This window comes from Pelophylax lessonae (genome assembly GCF_965119305.1).
Source record: "Pelophylax lessonae genome assembly, chromosome: 2".
Lineage (NCBI taxonomy): Eukaryota > Metazoa > Chordata > Amphibia > Anura > Ranidae > Pelophylax > Pelophylax lessonae.
In genome coordinates this window covers 596012949-596028730 of record NC_138769.1, presented here as the reverse complement: position 1 = coordinate 596028730, position 15782 = coordinate 596012949, and the positions used below count along the sequence as shown (strand labels likewise).

Sequence of the window (15782 nt, the reverse complement as noted above, 5' to 3'; positions counted from 1 at the left end):
ACACTTCTGAGGGAAGTGAGGAATGGTAACTGTCAAAAAACAGGAAACCCGTTCCCCCCCTCCCCCCTGAACGATGCCAAATGTGTCACCGAAGGAAGGGAGGAAGCAGATCAGCGGCGGAAGTTCCATTTTTAGGTGGAACTCCGAATTCAAGGTTTGAGCATTATGGGTACAACAGAATTAAAACAAAGCGGTTCTTTGCCTAAGCAGGAAGAATTGGTGGGTTTACATTAATGCTGATCCCTGCAGCAGGTTGTAATCTTCTTTTGCTTATCCACTGGAAGAAAACAAAAATACTCTTCTTTCAGATATAGGATCAGGTGACCCTTTCACTGGTTGTTGCACTGGTGCTTGGCATCTTGTCACTTACGTTCCCAATGGATAAGCGTCACCAGCTGCAACAGCCAAAGGGAATAGGGGGTGCAAAAGTAAGGCAAGTATGTGCAGCAGGCAGCATTAAAAGTCAACCTGTTGCCCTGCATGGTGAAAGCACAAGTTTACTTTAAGGCCCCTTCCACACTAGCGGACCGTTCAGATCCGCCTGTCAGTTTTTCAGACGGATCTGAACGGATGCCCTATGCATCCCTATGGGGCATCGGATGTCAGCGGAGACATGTCCACTGACATCCGATCCGGTCCGTCAAATCTGGACGGATGGAAACCCTATTTTCCATTCGTCCAGCGGATCGGATGGGATGAGACTGAATAGGCAGTCCGTTCCCATCCAATTCCCCCATAGAGAAGAGCGGGGACCTGACAGCTGTGTCTCCGCACACAGCGCAGAGGCAGAGCTGCCATCCACCTGCTCAGTGGGGGATCAGCGGATCGATCCCCCGCTGAGAAAAACGGAGTCCGCCGACGGACTCCAAGGTGCGAAAGGGGCCTAAGGGCTCAATTTCATGTTAGCGGTAACGTTACGGTCAGGGTAAAAGTTAAAGCAGAACTTCACTGTAGCTAACAAAACAAAAACTGTTATTTAATTCATTTTTTATTCAAAGCAACCTTCCCATCCATTTATCTAGGTCTCCACACTTTCTTTTGCTGAAAAAAAAAAACGCATTTTGAAAAACACCCATCTAGCATTTCTAACCATAGCCTTGTTGAGTAAAGGCAGAAAATGTACTTCCTGGACTTTACCTGTCCTTAGCTCAGGCATGCAGGCTTAAGGGTGTGCCAAGCTTAGAAAAACCCTCCTCCAGATGAAAAAAAATGGAGGACCTTGTCCCCCACTCCCTCGCCACTTGCTTTGATTGAAAGCACTGGGAGCCAACGGCCCCAGCAAAGCCAGCGAGACCAGGAAGTGAGGGAAGTGAAGAGCTGCAGACGTGCCCGGCACTTGATCGAATATGGGTAAGGGGGGGGGGGGTGAGGGGGGATGCTGACATCTAAACATTTTTTATCTTAATGCAAGGAATACATTATGGTAAAAGATGTAAAGGGCTTAACAACCACTTTATAGAGTAAAGCAACATTAGAGGTTCCTTGTTGTGGGAATGGTAATGCATTATGTAAGAGGTTAAGTAAAGTGTTTAGGTTGGGGAGAGATAGGCGTTCGGAAAGCCTTTTTTCCCCTAAGGGATATTTGAGAAAACTTTGTATTTCATTTTTAGTTTAAAAGCCACATTGGTTAGTGAAAACTACAGCAAAATCTAATGAATACTATTGGTTTTTGTAGAAGGACATGGTGTTTAGGAGCATTTAAAGCAGAACTCTAGCAAAAAACAAAAGACAAAAATGAATAGCCCTTTACAATATGAAATAATAAAACCAGTTTTTGCAGCAATATTAAACTTCAATACCTAGAATTAAAAGTACTCTTTCGGCCACTAGATATCCTTAGTCCGATTCAACCCCTTTCCTCTGAGCCCAGGTTGCCCCGAACCAGCCCTAAGCTTTTAACTAGACAGTGAAAGGAGAAGCAGCATAACTTATCTCTGCCTATTGGTTCTGTGTGCGGCTTCTTCCGCACACATGCCAGCTATGTAGTATAGGGTCTGCAAAAGGCCAATAGGTCAAATTTAGGTGGTCAAATTTAGGTGCTTACATTTACAAAATAACTTTAAGTGTAGCCAGGTGCTTGGCTAAGAACAAGAGAGAGATTGTGCTGAAGCTGTTCTCCATGCTCTCACTAAACTGTTAATGCTGGATCTAGTAACACTGCTTGCCTTCCAACCAGTAGGAGGACCAGGCAAGCCTAATTCAAGCGACCTCTATGCTGGCCACAATGGAATGTGGGAATAGAAGTTCTGGAGGGGAGCCATGCTATGGAATCTTACGGACCATTAGGCTACAGCTCCCAGAGGGAGACCGTAACAGATGAAGGAAAGCTGCATTTCTTAGGCTGCAGATTGAACAGCTTCCCCTGGGCATGAGGGAGGCCAAAGAGTGCACATCTGGGCCCCAATGCTAACCGGCTGAAGAGTTAGTTACTTAGGCATACTGATTATACTGTCTCACATACTGTACCTGACCCTACCCTGCTCTATGCTCAATCCACCATTTACTCTAGCCTGTACAAATACATTTGCCACTAAACAATCTTGTGTCTATTTCTTGGTGCCAATTCACAGCTGAGTTAAAGGGATCCATACAGGTGTCATAAGTTCAACCAGGTGTGTTAGAGGGGCTGAGGCTGTTCTTGGAATTGAGCTGCAGAACAGGGAACCCAAATTACCAAGCTACATTAGTAAGACTTTTAGAGCTGCAATTATTTGATGTTTGGCTAGATTCCAGTTTTGGGTGAAGAATCTCTGAACCTATACTGCCAGAACCATCCACCTACTGCGGTCATTACTAGGGGGACATGGCAATTCTTGGATATTGATTTACTTTATGTGTCATACAAGGAATAAGGTTGAACGAGACTCTGTAGTGGAGAAATGACAGCTAGAAATTCAAGCAATAGATTCTTTCCAATACAGCCTATAGGAAGTCTTTCAAAGATTCACTCAGTTTTTTTTTTTCTAAACTTGACAAATGTATTGCCTAGAAGCATTTGCATTATGGGAATTTGCAAATCTATCTATATAGAGAGCAAATGTGATTGTGAGGATTGTGTTAGAAGGAATACACTGTGGACACTACAGGGTGCTTTGCGATTAGGAAACCAGCAGGTATTGAATTTTTAACGTATCGACAAATAAAGAAGACCAACACTACAGCAATTCTTAAGCCCCCTACCAACATTCAAATACTTCTTTCAGCTATTCAGACTTACCTGGAGACATTAAGCTTCAAGTCTGGGACACAGATGTTATTAACGCAATCTAGCTGAATCTGAACCTATGAGGAAAGGAAATATGGAAGTTAAAATTTATTGTAAACCATGCTGAGTAAACTACATCTATAACTATATCCTACAATGTGTTACACTGTCCTATGACAGCTATGGCTCTACATACTGTATATACAGAGCAAACAAAGGGCGAATAGATCTGCCACATAGATTGTCCATTAGAATGTCTAGTGCCTCCATCCCTAGTTAGTATGGCAGGAGAGGAAAGGAGTGTGGGACTTTAAATGAGTGCAGCTAGACATGTTCTTATCTTGGGATGAATAACATGAATCGCATATCAGACCCAAAATGGGGCTGTGGATGGCTGACATGTATTCAAATATATAAATAATAATTCATGATAAAGTATATAAAAGTACAATAAATATAATTCATATATCAATTATATAAATAAAAATAGATACACTAATAATATATCCAATAATAAATTATAAATTATTATTGGATATATTAGTGTATCTATTTTTATTTATATAATTGATATATGAATTATATTTATTGTGAATTTATGATGAATTATTTTTTATACATTTGAATACATGTCAGCCATCCACAGCCCCATTTTGGGTCTGATATGCGATTCATGTTATTCATCCCAAGATAAGTACATGTCTAGCTGCACTAATTTAAAGTCCCACACTCCTTTCCTCTCCTGCCATACTGTATATACACTTTCCGGTAAAATGTTCAGCGAAGCTTAGTAAGAGACTACACTTTTAAATGCTGGGCTCTTTGCCATTTGATGATTCACTCCAAAAGTACACAACCAATAATTATAAAACCAAAGCATTTTTGTGTGTAGCTAAAACGGGAGTGATTTATTACAGAATATTAAATACCTTTTTTTTTTTTTTTTTTTTTTAAAGAGTTGCTGCATCTCCCTTGTAAATCGTTGTAGACCATGGATTCTTGCCAACTACATAGCATTATGTGACATCTCACAACCAAGATCTTATTACCAATAGCATGGAAGGCTGCAGGCACCTCATTATATAAGTGCATGGACAAGCTAGTGTAACAGATCTCACCAAAAGTAGTGCAGAACCAAATCTGGTAACACTACAACTTGTTCAGGAGCAAGTGAAGGATGTGGGTGATCCTTCTGGGAGTCAATGCCAGTATACATAGAAGTCACATATTTTAAGGTTTTCTTAAAATACAGCATCAATAGGCAGAGTAAATGTTATGAACTTTTCCCTCAAGTTAGTGGGGATAAATGGAGTATATGTACATCACACTAATATACTGGTTTCTCTGTTTTTACTTTTAATTTGGTCATCAAGGGTCTGTTACAGAAGAAATACATTCTGCAATGTAAGGTTATCTTACAAGGTGAAGGCAATGTTTCCGGTGACTAGACTCCTACCGTAATTTGGTACAAGAGAAATATGGTTATAAGCAAAAGTATTCCCTTAAAGGAAACCCAGTCATGGGAGAAACACGGACGCGGACTTTGTCAACTGCTCTTTTTGGAAATGACAGTTGCCTGGCTGTCATGTCTGCTCCTATACTTAGAATCTCTGACCCAGAACAATTATGCAAATAGGCCCTTATGACTTTTATGATCAGCATAATTTCACAGACAGTGATCAAAGTAGGCAGAGAGAGAAAGCAGAGGGACTCAAAGTAGGCAGGTAGGATACTTGTGACTCAAGCTAGGTAGAACAACAGAAAAACAGTTAGGATTCTAGGGACTTATAGCTTATAGTAGGTAGCAGTACAGCATTAACAGCTAGGATAGTAGTGACTCAAAGTAAGCAAAAGGGTAAGCCTAACAATCAGGCTACCTTTGAGACTCAACGCCCATATTTTTCTCATGACAGGTTTGCTTAAAAAAAAGAAAAAAAAAAAAATCAAGGAAGAATTGTAAGGGACTGCAGTTATACCAAGTCACATGAGCCTATCTAAATTACTGCCTTAATGTCCTCCAACAATAGGTAGATTGTCAATGTGCAGCTAACCTTCTGTTCAATATGGTTCTTAGTCTTGTAATTGAAGATTGGTAATAACCCATGAGCATCAGGAGGTGCCTGTGAATCCAGGGAGAAGTTCAGAGAGACAAAAATTGGAGAGAGCTTGTCCCGAAAAGCTGACTCCTCCTGAAAAGAAACAAATAAAAATGAACTCTAATTACATTTAGGAATACTGCAACAGAAGATCAGAACAATCCATACTTGAACTTTACAGATCTTGGCTCCTTCCACCCACCTTGTGTCCTTAACATAACAAACACGTAGTGCAGAACAGCTGTACACATGCTGACAGATCAGAAATGTAGCTGGTTAAAAGCATAACTGCCTGGACTGTGGCCAATTTTACAGATCTTGGATTTGCTTTTCTTCAGCATTCCTAACTTATATAATTTAAGACTTGTACAAAAAAAAAGATGTTGGAAGTTCAGGAAGTGCTGACCAAGTTCAGTTCCATGGATCCATTAAGGAAAACAAACTACGAAAATGTATGGGGCTGATGTTACAGGCTAGGGTTGTGGAGAGGAGCAGCCAAATAGTCAACCAAGGGTATAGTATATGCAATTTTTAAACAGGTAGACCCAAGCAATGAATATGTCACAATAAGCTAGATCATCACTTTTTGAAAGTGTTAAGGAAATACATAGAGCATCAAAAAATTAAAAAAAAAAATCAACTGGTACAGTTTTTGCAAAAAGCAATGCCACAATTCAATTTTCAGTGCTACTTATAAACATAGCAGTAAAAAAAAAAAAAAAAAAATACCAAACGCCAGGTAAAAAATATGAGGAAATTAGCACATCGTAACGTATGGTTTGCTAGGGAAAAAAATATTAGGCCACTTCTTGATTTCTACTTCCTTCTTCATGAACGCACCCAGATGGGAAGATCACAAATGATAGCTGAGTGGAAACAGTTGAATCCATGAATGTAATGCCTAGAAAAAAGTGTGATCTGTGCTTTAAGTTCAGTGATAGTGGTTTGGAAAATGATGCAGTAGGTTTGTTGCTTGGTTTTAGTTTAGGTGTAGTGAGAAAAATATAATAAAAAGTGCTTGGCATATTTAATCTAAACCTCTTTTCCAGGTCATCCTTCCTTGTAGCATCCATCTTGTTGCCCAACTGGGGCATGAAGTAACGTTAGAAAGAAAAAAAATAAATAAAAACAATTAAAAAAAAAAAGGCTCATCTAATTAAAATGCCTCCCATTACAGAATACAATAGGCACACAGTGAAAACTGTAAACCTCCAATTAGGAATAAATTACAGTCTAAAAAAAACATTTTTGATAATTATTTTTTTTCCCTTTGGAATCATGCCTGAGATGGTTGTATGCCAAAGTATCACCAGTATATGGGTTCTTGAAGTTTTAATTATGCGAGTATGCAAACTAGCATCTCTCTTAAACCAGACACCCATAATGAATCAGTGTTTGTACATATCCTGTTTTAGGTTCACCCAAAAAAGTGGTAGATGTGCATTATCTGCCCCCACCACTTGATTAATCTGACTGGCACACGAAGAGGACAGTTATTTTGTGCCCAATTCAGTCTCCCAACGCCATGTAGCCATGTTTTAAAATGTCATACATTTTTCCATGGGTTGTTTTAATTAAAAATTTTTGTGGTGACATTTTCAATAAATGGAAGCAACAGCTATTCTTTAAGCAGTCAAAATAATTACCTTTAGGTAGATCTTCATGTCACTACATTGCTCCTGGCCTCCATTGCGCAGGAGTACATTCTGAGTAAGGTGGGGAAGGCCGGATTTGAGGAACAATGCTCTCCTTACAGCCCCTCTCTGCTTCATAGAGTCCAGCTGCAGCTCTACATTAATCCCTAAGAGACATACACAGCTCATGATCCCAAGAATTACAACATACAACACATGTATTCAGACAGAGAGGGGAAGGTAAAAAAAATAAAAAAAGGCTGAATGTAAGGAAGGTGCACATACTCACCGATCGTATTAGGCACGTGTTTTCCTGAAGCATTCAGGCAGAAACTGAGGTTTACACTGAAAAGGAAGACAGACATAAAAGAATCCAGATGTGAAAAGCTTAAAAATGAAGTAACCAAATTGTTTCAGATGCTAAAGAACTCTAGTTCAGTCACTAAAAAGCAAAAATGAACAACTTCTTTTATATCTTTACTTTATACACAGACAAAATGGTTATAGGCAACAAAGTCACAAGAAGGTAGTTGCATTTGCAGTTAAATAGGTAGCCAGGTAAAAGAAAAAAAAAAAGGCATGTCCATCTAGTTCAACCAATAGAAAAAAAAGAAAAATTTGCCCAATTTGTTCCAGTGGGGGGGGGGGGGGGGGGGGATAAAATAAAATCTCACTTTTGAGATCTTTGATTCAGACCCCCTACTTTAGGGACTCCGATTCAGATCACCTGCAAAGGGGGGAATGTGTGGCAATGCACATTATTATTATTACATATGTGCTACGGTGCCATTTATTTTGATTTATTGTAACATATGCGCACTTTATTTTGTGCATTCCGATGCATTGCAGGCTATTCAAAGTAACGCTACATGCCTCAATGCATCAACGTCAGCTGCAGACAAAAGGGTTTAAAAGAGACACTACAAACATATTTAAGCACAACAGAAGACATTAACTGGAGGAGAGGGAAGTGTTCAGTCAACATGTTTCTAAGAACCGCAAGCATCCAAATGTTTGTTTTAGGTTGGTTTGAGTCTAAAGCTAAACTCTCAGCAGATCTGCAGTGCAAGAAGTATGCCGATAGAAGGAGAGAGCAAAGTAACATGGATAAGCTCATCAGTTTCTCCTTTCACTGAGCAATCACAGGGTGGGGGATAGGGAAGAGACCTGCAAATGAAATGTAAAATAAAGCAGCAAAAAAAAAAAAAAAAAAAAAAAAACCACACACACACACACACACACACACACACACATATATATATATTTTTTTTTTTAATTTATTTATTTGTTTATTTATTTATTTATTAGGGATAAACCGATTAACGATTTGGCCGATAATCGGAGGCCAATATTTGCTTTATCGGAGGCAGCCCAATAGGCCCTACCCTAAGAAAATATTGGCCAAGTTTGCTGCCGATACTTTAAAAAAAAGCAAATATTGGCCTCCATGCACTGGTCACTCTGCATTGGATGTGTGATTGAATGTGCAGAATATTGGCCATTACCGATACTTTGTGACCAAAATATCAGTATCGGCTCTGGGAAACCATATCGTCTATCCCTAATATATACACACATATATATATATATATATATATATACACACACACACACACACACACACACACACAGTATCTCAATATATCTTTACAATGTAAAGTAGTGAGTGTACAGCTTGTATAACAGTGTAAATTTACTGTCACTTCAAAATAACTCAATACACCCCTTTAATGGCTGTGTGTTATTTTGAGGGGACAGAAAATTTACACTGTTATACAAGCTGTACATTCACTACTTTACATTCATACGCGTTGCGTCCCTGTAGGTGGGACTTCCTCAGCGAGTCTAGTGTCCATTTAGGTAATTTTTATTCACGTGAAGCATTAGTGTTATTAAAAAGGTATAAGCACTATGTCCAGACCTTTCTTTCTATGAGGATGAGTGGTGATTGGAGCTTCACTATTGTAAACAAGCATAAGGAAGTGGTCTAGCTGCACAAAGTGTGTCCCCTGGATAAGGATCTATGGCTCCACAAGAATGTGTCTTCATCATATCGAGGTCCCTTCTATCTGTGAGAGTCTTGTGCCTTGTTAGCCCGTCTGGTAACACAGGGGCTACCTTTGAGGTGAGAAGATGATAGTGTGGCTGGGTGTTGGACGCACAGAGTGGAGCACAGTTTATATCATATGTGTATGATCACATCATCTTCACCTTGGGATTCTTTTTGCTTCCATTTTTCTTTATATGCAATTTATGTATTTTCATTGCTAGCGCTGCACTATTTATTGTCTATAAGATCTAATCTTTACCTGTAAAAATATGTTGAAAAGTTCAATTTTCATTGCTGTATGAACCTTTGCACATGACCAAATCAAAAGCCAGATGTCCCATTATGTAATTAATAAACTGCTTCCATGGTTGCACTTACCAACCAAACTAAACTCCCATTAAAGTGGCTGTAAAGGCTCAAGGTTTTTAACCTTCAGGCATTCTATGCATGAAGGTAAAAAACCTCCTCTGTGCAGTAGCCCCCGCCCCCCCCCCCCCCCCCCCCAGCCTTCACTTATGCTTACCTGAGCCAGATCTTCCTCCAGTGATGTGCACGAGAGCCTCACAGCCAGGAGAGAAAGGGGGGTGGTGTTGAGCCGTGACTGTGTGAATGGACACGCAGAGTCGTGGTTTGTGAACGAGTCTGTTTGGGTGCCCCCATTGCAAGCTGCTTCCTCTGGGGGCAATCGGCAGGAGGGAGAGGCCAAGAGCGTCGGTGAGGGACCCGAGAAGAAGAGGATTGGGGCTGCTTTATGCAAAACCAGACAGGTTTGTTTTCTTTTTTAAAAAGCCTTTAATATCACTTTAAAAAGTCAGCTCATTTATGTCTTAGAATCCATTATATCTTCAGAAACTGAGATTTAATTGTTGGAAATTTTAGCATTAACCCTCTCCTTACCTTTTTAAAAGTGACAGTTGCTTAAAATAGTGCTGTCTCTAAACACATTTGGGCTTCTCTATTGAAACTTGTGTGTTTAAAGTGTTTTTATGCACAATTCTAAATATGTGTTTTTAGGCTGTATGATAAAAACTAAAATCTGGTTGGCTGTCTAGGGCATCCTCCAAGATCCTCCAGCAAAGGTCAGCATCAGGCATTTCCAGTTTCTGGACTTATACCAACTTCAGGTTTTGTTTAGAAGTTTTCACTTAACTTTGGGCTCTGGGTTAAGCCCTCTAAATGAAGCCTAAATAAAATTCTAGCTCAAGAACAGAAACATCCACTACAAAATGACATCAAGTGCAGAGAGTTTAAGCAGCTGGTTTCTAGAGTCATTCACAATTGCGTATTTATTGAAGCACAAGGCATTCTGCCAGGCTTTACAGTGCTCTCTAGCAACAGCCTACTACTGTGTTCTAAAAATATAGATTATCACACAATGATCAAATGATCTCAGTAAGCAGAACTTGTATTCTAGTAGACACAGTACCCTCTGACCATCAGGTGGAAAGCAGTATAATCACTGCCGGGACAAACACCAATTCAAAGCCAAACTTCTATAACAATACTCAGGTTTTAGTAAAAAGTTACACAATTATCGAAAGCAAAGATAACACTAAAAAGACTATTGTGTGAAAGGAACCATGCAGCCCTCAGCAGGTATTAGGAAAACAAACTTAAATGTGTAATAATTTAAAAAAACAACAGTCTTCTACAAACTTTATCCAACAGTTGTCTTCCACAACAGTTGTGGTTCACTTTCACCACAATCCAAAGGAGTTTTCTAGTATTCAACCTTTTACTCCTCTCTGTGATCAAGAAAGAAACTCCTAACATTCAACTACCTATTCCTTCTATCATGACCAAGAAAGAACCTTCGAGCATGCAGCCACCTACACCTCCTTCCTGTCAAAACTAAGAAGGAACTTTCTAACATACAACGATCCATCTCTATACTACTTCCTACAAAGTACCTTCTTGAATGTTATCAGCTACCTGACAATGAAATGTTGCCCACAAGTTATACATGGGAGATACATCCGAAAGGGGAGGAGCAGAATTGAATATAGTAAAAAAGCCTAGGATCATACTATATGAACAAACTTCCCATCTATATAACAGGCAGACATGATGCAATGTAAAAAGCCAAAGCACAGTTAAAAGCTAGAGTTGTTGAAGCACTAAATAGCGGTATAAACTTTCACAAAACTGCACAAAGATTACAGGCCCTAAAGCAATCCACACCATTATAACAGATAAGTAGCTCTTTTTTTGCACACAGAAGCCTGTAATGAGAAAGCATTCAAGGCTGTCATAACCGACCACTCCTGAAAAATGGGAATTTTGACATACCTGTGAACTCCATATCTGGACTCAGGATTTGTATTCCAAGACCATGGGTTGTACATGGCTACCTTCAGGTGGACACTGGCGAAAGCTTTGCTGGGAATGTCGGAAGTACATCCTCATATAAACCCCACCTACTATGTGGGATTCCAGTTTGCTAGTGTCCATTATAATGTCATTAGGTTTTGGACCACCTCCCTTACATGAAAAATATATATATTTTTTTTTTACATTTTATCTTCAAAGTACTGGCTCCACTCCTGTACCTGAAAGATTCCTCAGCCACTGTCCTGTTTGGAAAAGACTATCCAGTTCATTCAAAATTTGGGTAATCAACTTCAAGAAGCATGCCCTGTAGGTGGAGTATTTGGGGACAGATTTTAGAAACAGCCCAGGCCAAAAGGTTTCTTCCCCAGGAAAAGATTAGAGATTCTTGAAGGTCCAACTGTCAGACTTTCTGGTCAACCAGGCATCCTACAACTTATTTCTGCAGAGAATTCTGGGCCTCATGGTTGTCTTTAAGGCAGTCCCTTTTGCTTACTTCCACGCAAGACCTTTACAGCTCAACCTTTATGATGTGGGCTAAGCAGATCCTTTCTTTGGATCGCCTACTACTGCTGTCTGGCCAGGTAAAAATATTTCTGGCATGGTGGATAGCCAACTTAACCCCAGAATCTGGGAACTTTTCCCTGTACTATGTAAGATATACTGGTTTATTGGATGCCATCATGATTGGTGAGTCACTGATGCAAAACAGTTCTGAAGAATAGAAGTTCTAAACTTCCCGATCTGCATGCATGCTCCGGTTCAGTAATTGCATCCTCCAGATAGATCTCAATTCAGGCACCCTTGAACACTTAAGAATGCCACAAAACTGTCTGAAGAATGCAATGACAATATACCACAGTATCACAGGCACTTTAGAAGTCTTGTGATTGGCATTATTGGCATTTATATAGCGGCAACAGTTTGCGCAGCGCTTTACAATGTGGGGGAAGACAGTACAGTTACAGTACAATTCAATACAGGAGGAATCAGAGGGCCCTGCTCGTTAGAGCTTACAGTCTAGAAGCATGCCCACACACATCACTCAATTAAAATAGTGGTAAAAGCAAAATCAAATTCCAAATAAAAAAATAAACCTACAACCAAGAGGCTGAATTCACGCTACATAAATTCGATGTCACAAAAATAAGTTGTGGTAAGGATCCCATTTATTTTCAAAGGGTAAACAAAACAACAGTACACCACGACTGGCTTGCACTTATCTTTGCATTGTAGGGTCATTCAAAATGAACATCAATGCAGCACAGTATTGTGCATTTCTGTGGGCTGCGGTAACATGTTAAAAACAGACCTTTCAACAGAACATAGGTGTTTATAGGTCCAGAGTGTTTATAAAACTGCTGCATCAATGCAGAGAATACAAAATATTAAAAGTAAAGTTTTGGACTCACCATGATACTGTGACATTTGTATTCTCAATCATGCAGGTCTTCTCCTCTGGGTTGATCATAGTTGAAGAAATGGACAGAGAGGCGCTCGCATGAACAATTGGACGCCCACTGCAGAGATAAAATATTAGCAGCAAATTTGATTAACACGATATTAGAATCAAGCATTTCCCTGAACCATTAGTGGCTACTGGGGAATGCAGACTGGGAAGTATCCCTAGACATAAAAAGTGCTCAATAGTCATTAAATAAAATCATATACAGGATACATTTCCAATTACATTTAGAATGTGTAAGCCAGCTTTAAAGGCTAACTCTACCTTTAGCAACATGTTACACCTGTATTTATGGGGTAACATGTAGCCTGTTGCAGAGCATTTCCCTTCCCCCTCCCCCTCAGAGCCTGAGCTTATAGTCCATAAACCCGTCCACCAGTTCCTATACTGAAATCCTATAAAGAGCTACAGACAGAGCTGCAGAAGTGTTTGCAGGAACCTGACCTTGCTCTCACAATCCGACTGCTGGTGCAATGCTAATGCCCTGCATTAAATAAATGTACATATAATCTTATAATAATAAAAAATTACTTGAAATAATATTTTGCTTTAAACACACACACACCTATTTAAATTATTAAATAGGTTTTCTCTTCTAAAATATTCCTGTTGCTCTAGGTATTGTAGGTTATTCCTCAATTCTAACTATATTATTATAAAATAAGGCAATTTAGAATGCAAACTTACCGATACACTAAAGCTTTATCGACACCAAATGCGCCCACGATAAGGTCTAGAAAAAAAAATTGGTTTTACATGAAGATCCAGATAAATAGACCACAAGCAAGAAATCAAATTAGAGTAAAATAGTTGTTTCCCATGAATAATTTTAGCTTTAGTCATTATTACCCTATTACAATGTCAAAAAGGAAACTCCTTAAAAATAGTTGCGCTGTCAAGGCTGACTTGCTTTTCAAAGTACAAGTTTCAGGGCTACAATTCTTACTTGGCAAATCAGAGACCCAAAATATGCACGTGAATGTCAGGTGTCCTTGAATACAATTTAATCCTATCCCATTAGTTCCACATCAGGGAACCTTAGTCAGTTTTGTATAGGTTTACATACCTGGATAGCCATTGCCATCAAGGTCTTTTCCTCCTCTGGTGGAAAAACCAAAGAACGCAGGTTCCACAGAACTTCCCCACATCCCTTCTAAAACCTGGGAAGGTTTAGGGTTCAGGCCAGCAGCATTACCATTGAAGATAAACACTGCACCCCTGCTGTCTTTTCCATCAAATGGGGCACCGATGGCAATATCTAAAAATGAAATCTGAAATGTTATTCCTGGTTCTGAAAACTAAGTTGTAAAATATTGAGCACATCTTCAACACCGGATGCTCACATGACATTGAAATAAGGACAGCACTCACTATACTAAATTCTAGCAGAATTAGCACTGCTTATTGTACAGTCTACTTCAGATTTGTCCCAGGACCAATATTCATGGAACAGTGAATTCCCAGTAGTACATCATTAGTCATTCTGGCAAACTAACTGGACACCTTTTAATGATGGAAGGGTAAGACAAAGCTAAGAGACATTCCTGACAGGTTATGCATGCGTGTCAGGACATTGTGTGCATCCTTGCTGTATATACTAGCTTACAGTTTCTGGAATCTCAATTGCATGTACAAGAGTTATATACATGTGGTGTTGCTGTACTGACGTTTATATTGCCAGATTGGAATGAGTGTTACATTTGCATAATGATCTACATATTAAAACAATTTTAAATTGACTAAGAATCAAAAGATTGGAGAAAGCGGGTACAAAATAGACACACATGAAACGCATTGAAGAAAGAGTTAAAGGGCAAGACAGACCACACAAAGAAAAGCCCCCCCCCCCCCAAAAAAAACAAAAAAAACACACAAACACTTTTTTAGTTACCATTAAATCCATCTTGATCTAAATCTCCTAAAACAGCAATGGAACTACCAAAACGGCCATATTCATGCTGTCCAGTTAGGACCATGGATGGAGTACTGGACATATTGTAATCTTGCAGGTAGATATAGACACGTCCAACCTCTTGAATTCTGCCATCATGGGTTCTCTCCATAAACAACGGAGCACCTATAATCAGGTCATCCAATCTGCAGCACATACAAAACTATTAAATGCATGACATGGTACTGCCACAATTACAATTCAGGCGTTTCAAATTTCTTTATAAGAAAACAAATAGTGCATCATTTCTGTAAAACCCAGTATAGCCCTGAAAGAAATTAAAGTATACCTGCCTTTTGATGAATTTGGGGGACACTATTGTTAGCCTACTTTTGAAAATGACTGCTTGTGTCTTGCCACAGACTCAGATCAAGAACAAGCACAGAGTTCCCAATCGCCATACTTGTTCCGGGTCAGTGTCTCAGACAGTAAAAGGTCAAACCATCTGCATGACAGCCAGGCAGTTCGCAATCTCAAAAGGAGAGGTTAGCAATGCAGCCTACATATAACTCATAACAGATTTTCTTGTAATCCTGAAACAGCTGCATCAGATTAGGTAGATGGTCCAGTTTAAAAGTACTAATTAATGCAAGATGTAAATAGTTTGTAATGGCTTACCCATCATTGTTGAGGTCAGTGGCTCCTACAGCATAACCAAAGTATGAAGCCATCTAAAGATTTAAAAAGAGACACTTACAATACAAAGTGAATATTTAATGACTAGGTTTCCGGTCTACCCATTTGTTCATATTCATCTATAATCCCATATTTACACACACAAATATATAGTCATACAATTTGAAAAGCACTAATGCAGGTGTAATTAATGCCACATGGATATATGAGGTCACTGAAGCTTTGGTGACCCTGTGATAATGATGGGCTGTGCATGCATTTATACAATATAGGCTATTAAAATTATACTTTTATTTAGCATGATAATTAGGTGGATCATTTCGTCATTATATAGATAAGAAAATTGTTATTTGTTTTGTCATATGCTTGCATCCTACTTCTAGAGCATCAAGTAAGGTCTGAATCTGAGGAAAAACA

At 39.2% G+C, this 15782-nt stretch overlaps 1 protein-coding gene across 1 annotated transcript in view; it reads right to left on the bottom strand.

The window, feature by feature from the left end:
• The window catches only part of ITGA5 (integrin subunit alpha 5), a 148759-nt gene that overhangs the window by 29295 nt on the left and 103682 nt on the right, over positions 1 to 15782 (bottom strand). The window contains exons 11-19 of the mRNA XM_082244586.1: positions 15348 to 15400; positions 14670 to 14875; positions 13845 to 14036; positions 13466 to 13511; positions 12726 to 12833; positions 7225 to 7280; positions 6948 to 7102; positions 5257 to 5394; positions 3218 to 3282 (exon numbers count right to left, since the gene is read on the bottom strand). Of these exons, the coding sequence (XP_082100712.1) occupies positions 3218 to 3282; positions 5257 to 5394; positions 6948 to 7102; positions 7225 to 7280; positions 12726 to 12833; positions 13466 to 13511; positions 13845 to 14036; positions 14670 to 14875; positions 15348 to 15400 (1019 nt within the window). The remainder of the gene's footprint in view (positions 1 to 3217; positions 3283 to 5256; positions 5395 to 6947; positions 7103 to 7224; positions 7281 to 12725; positions 12834 to 13465; positions 13512 to 13844; positions 14037 to 14669; positions 14876 to 15347; positions 15401 to 15782) is intronic.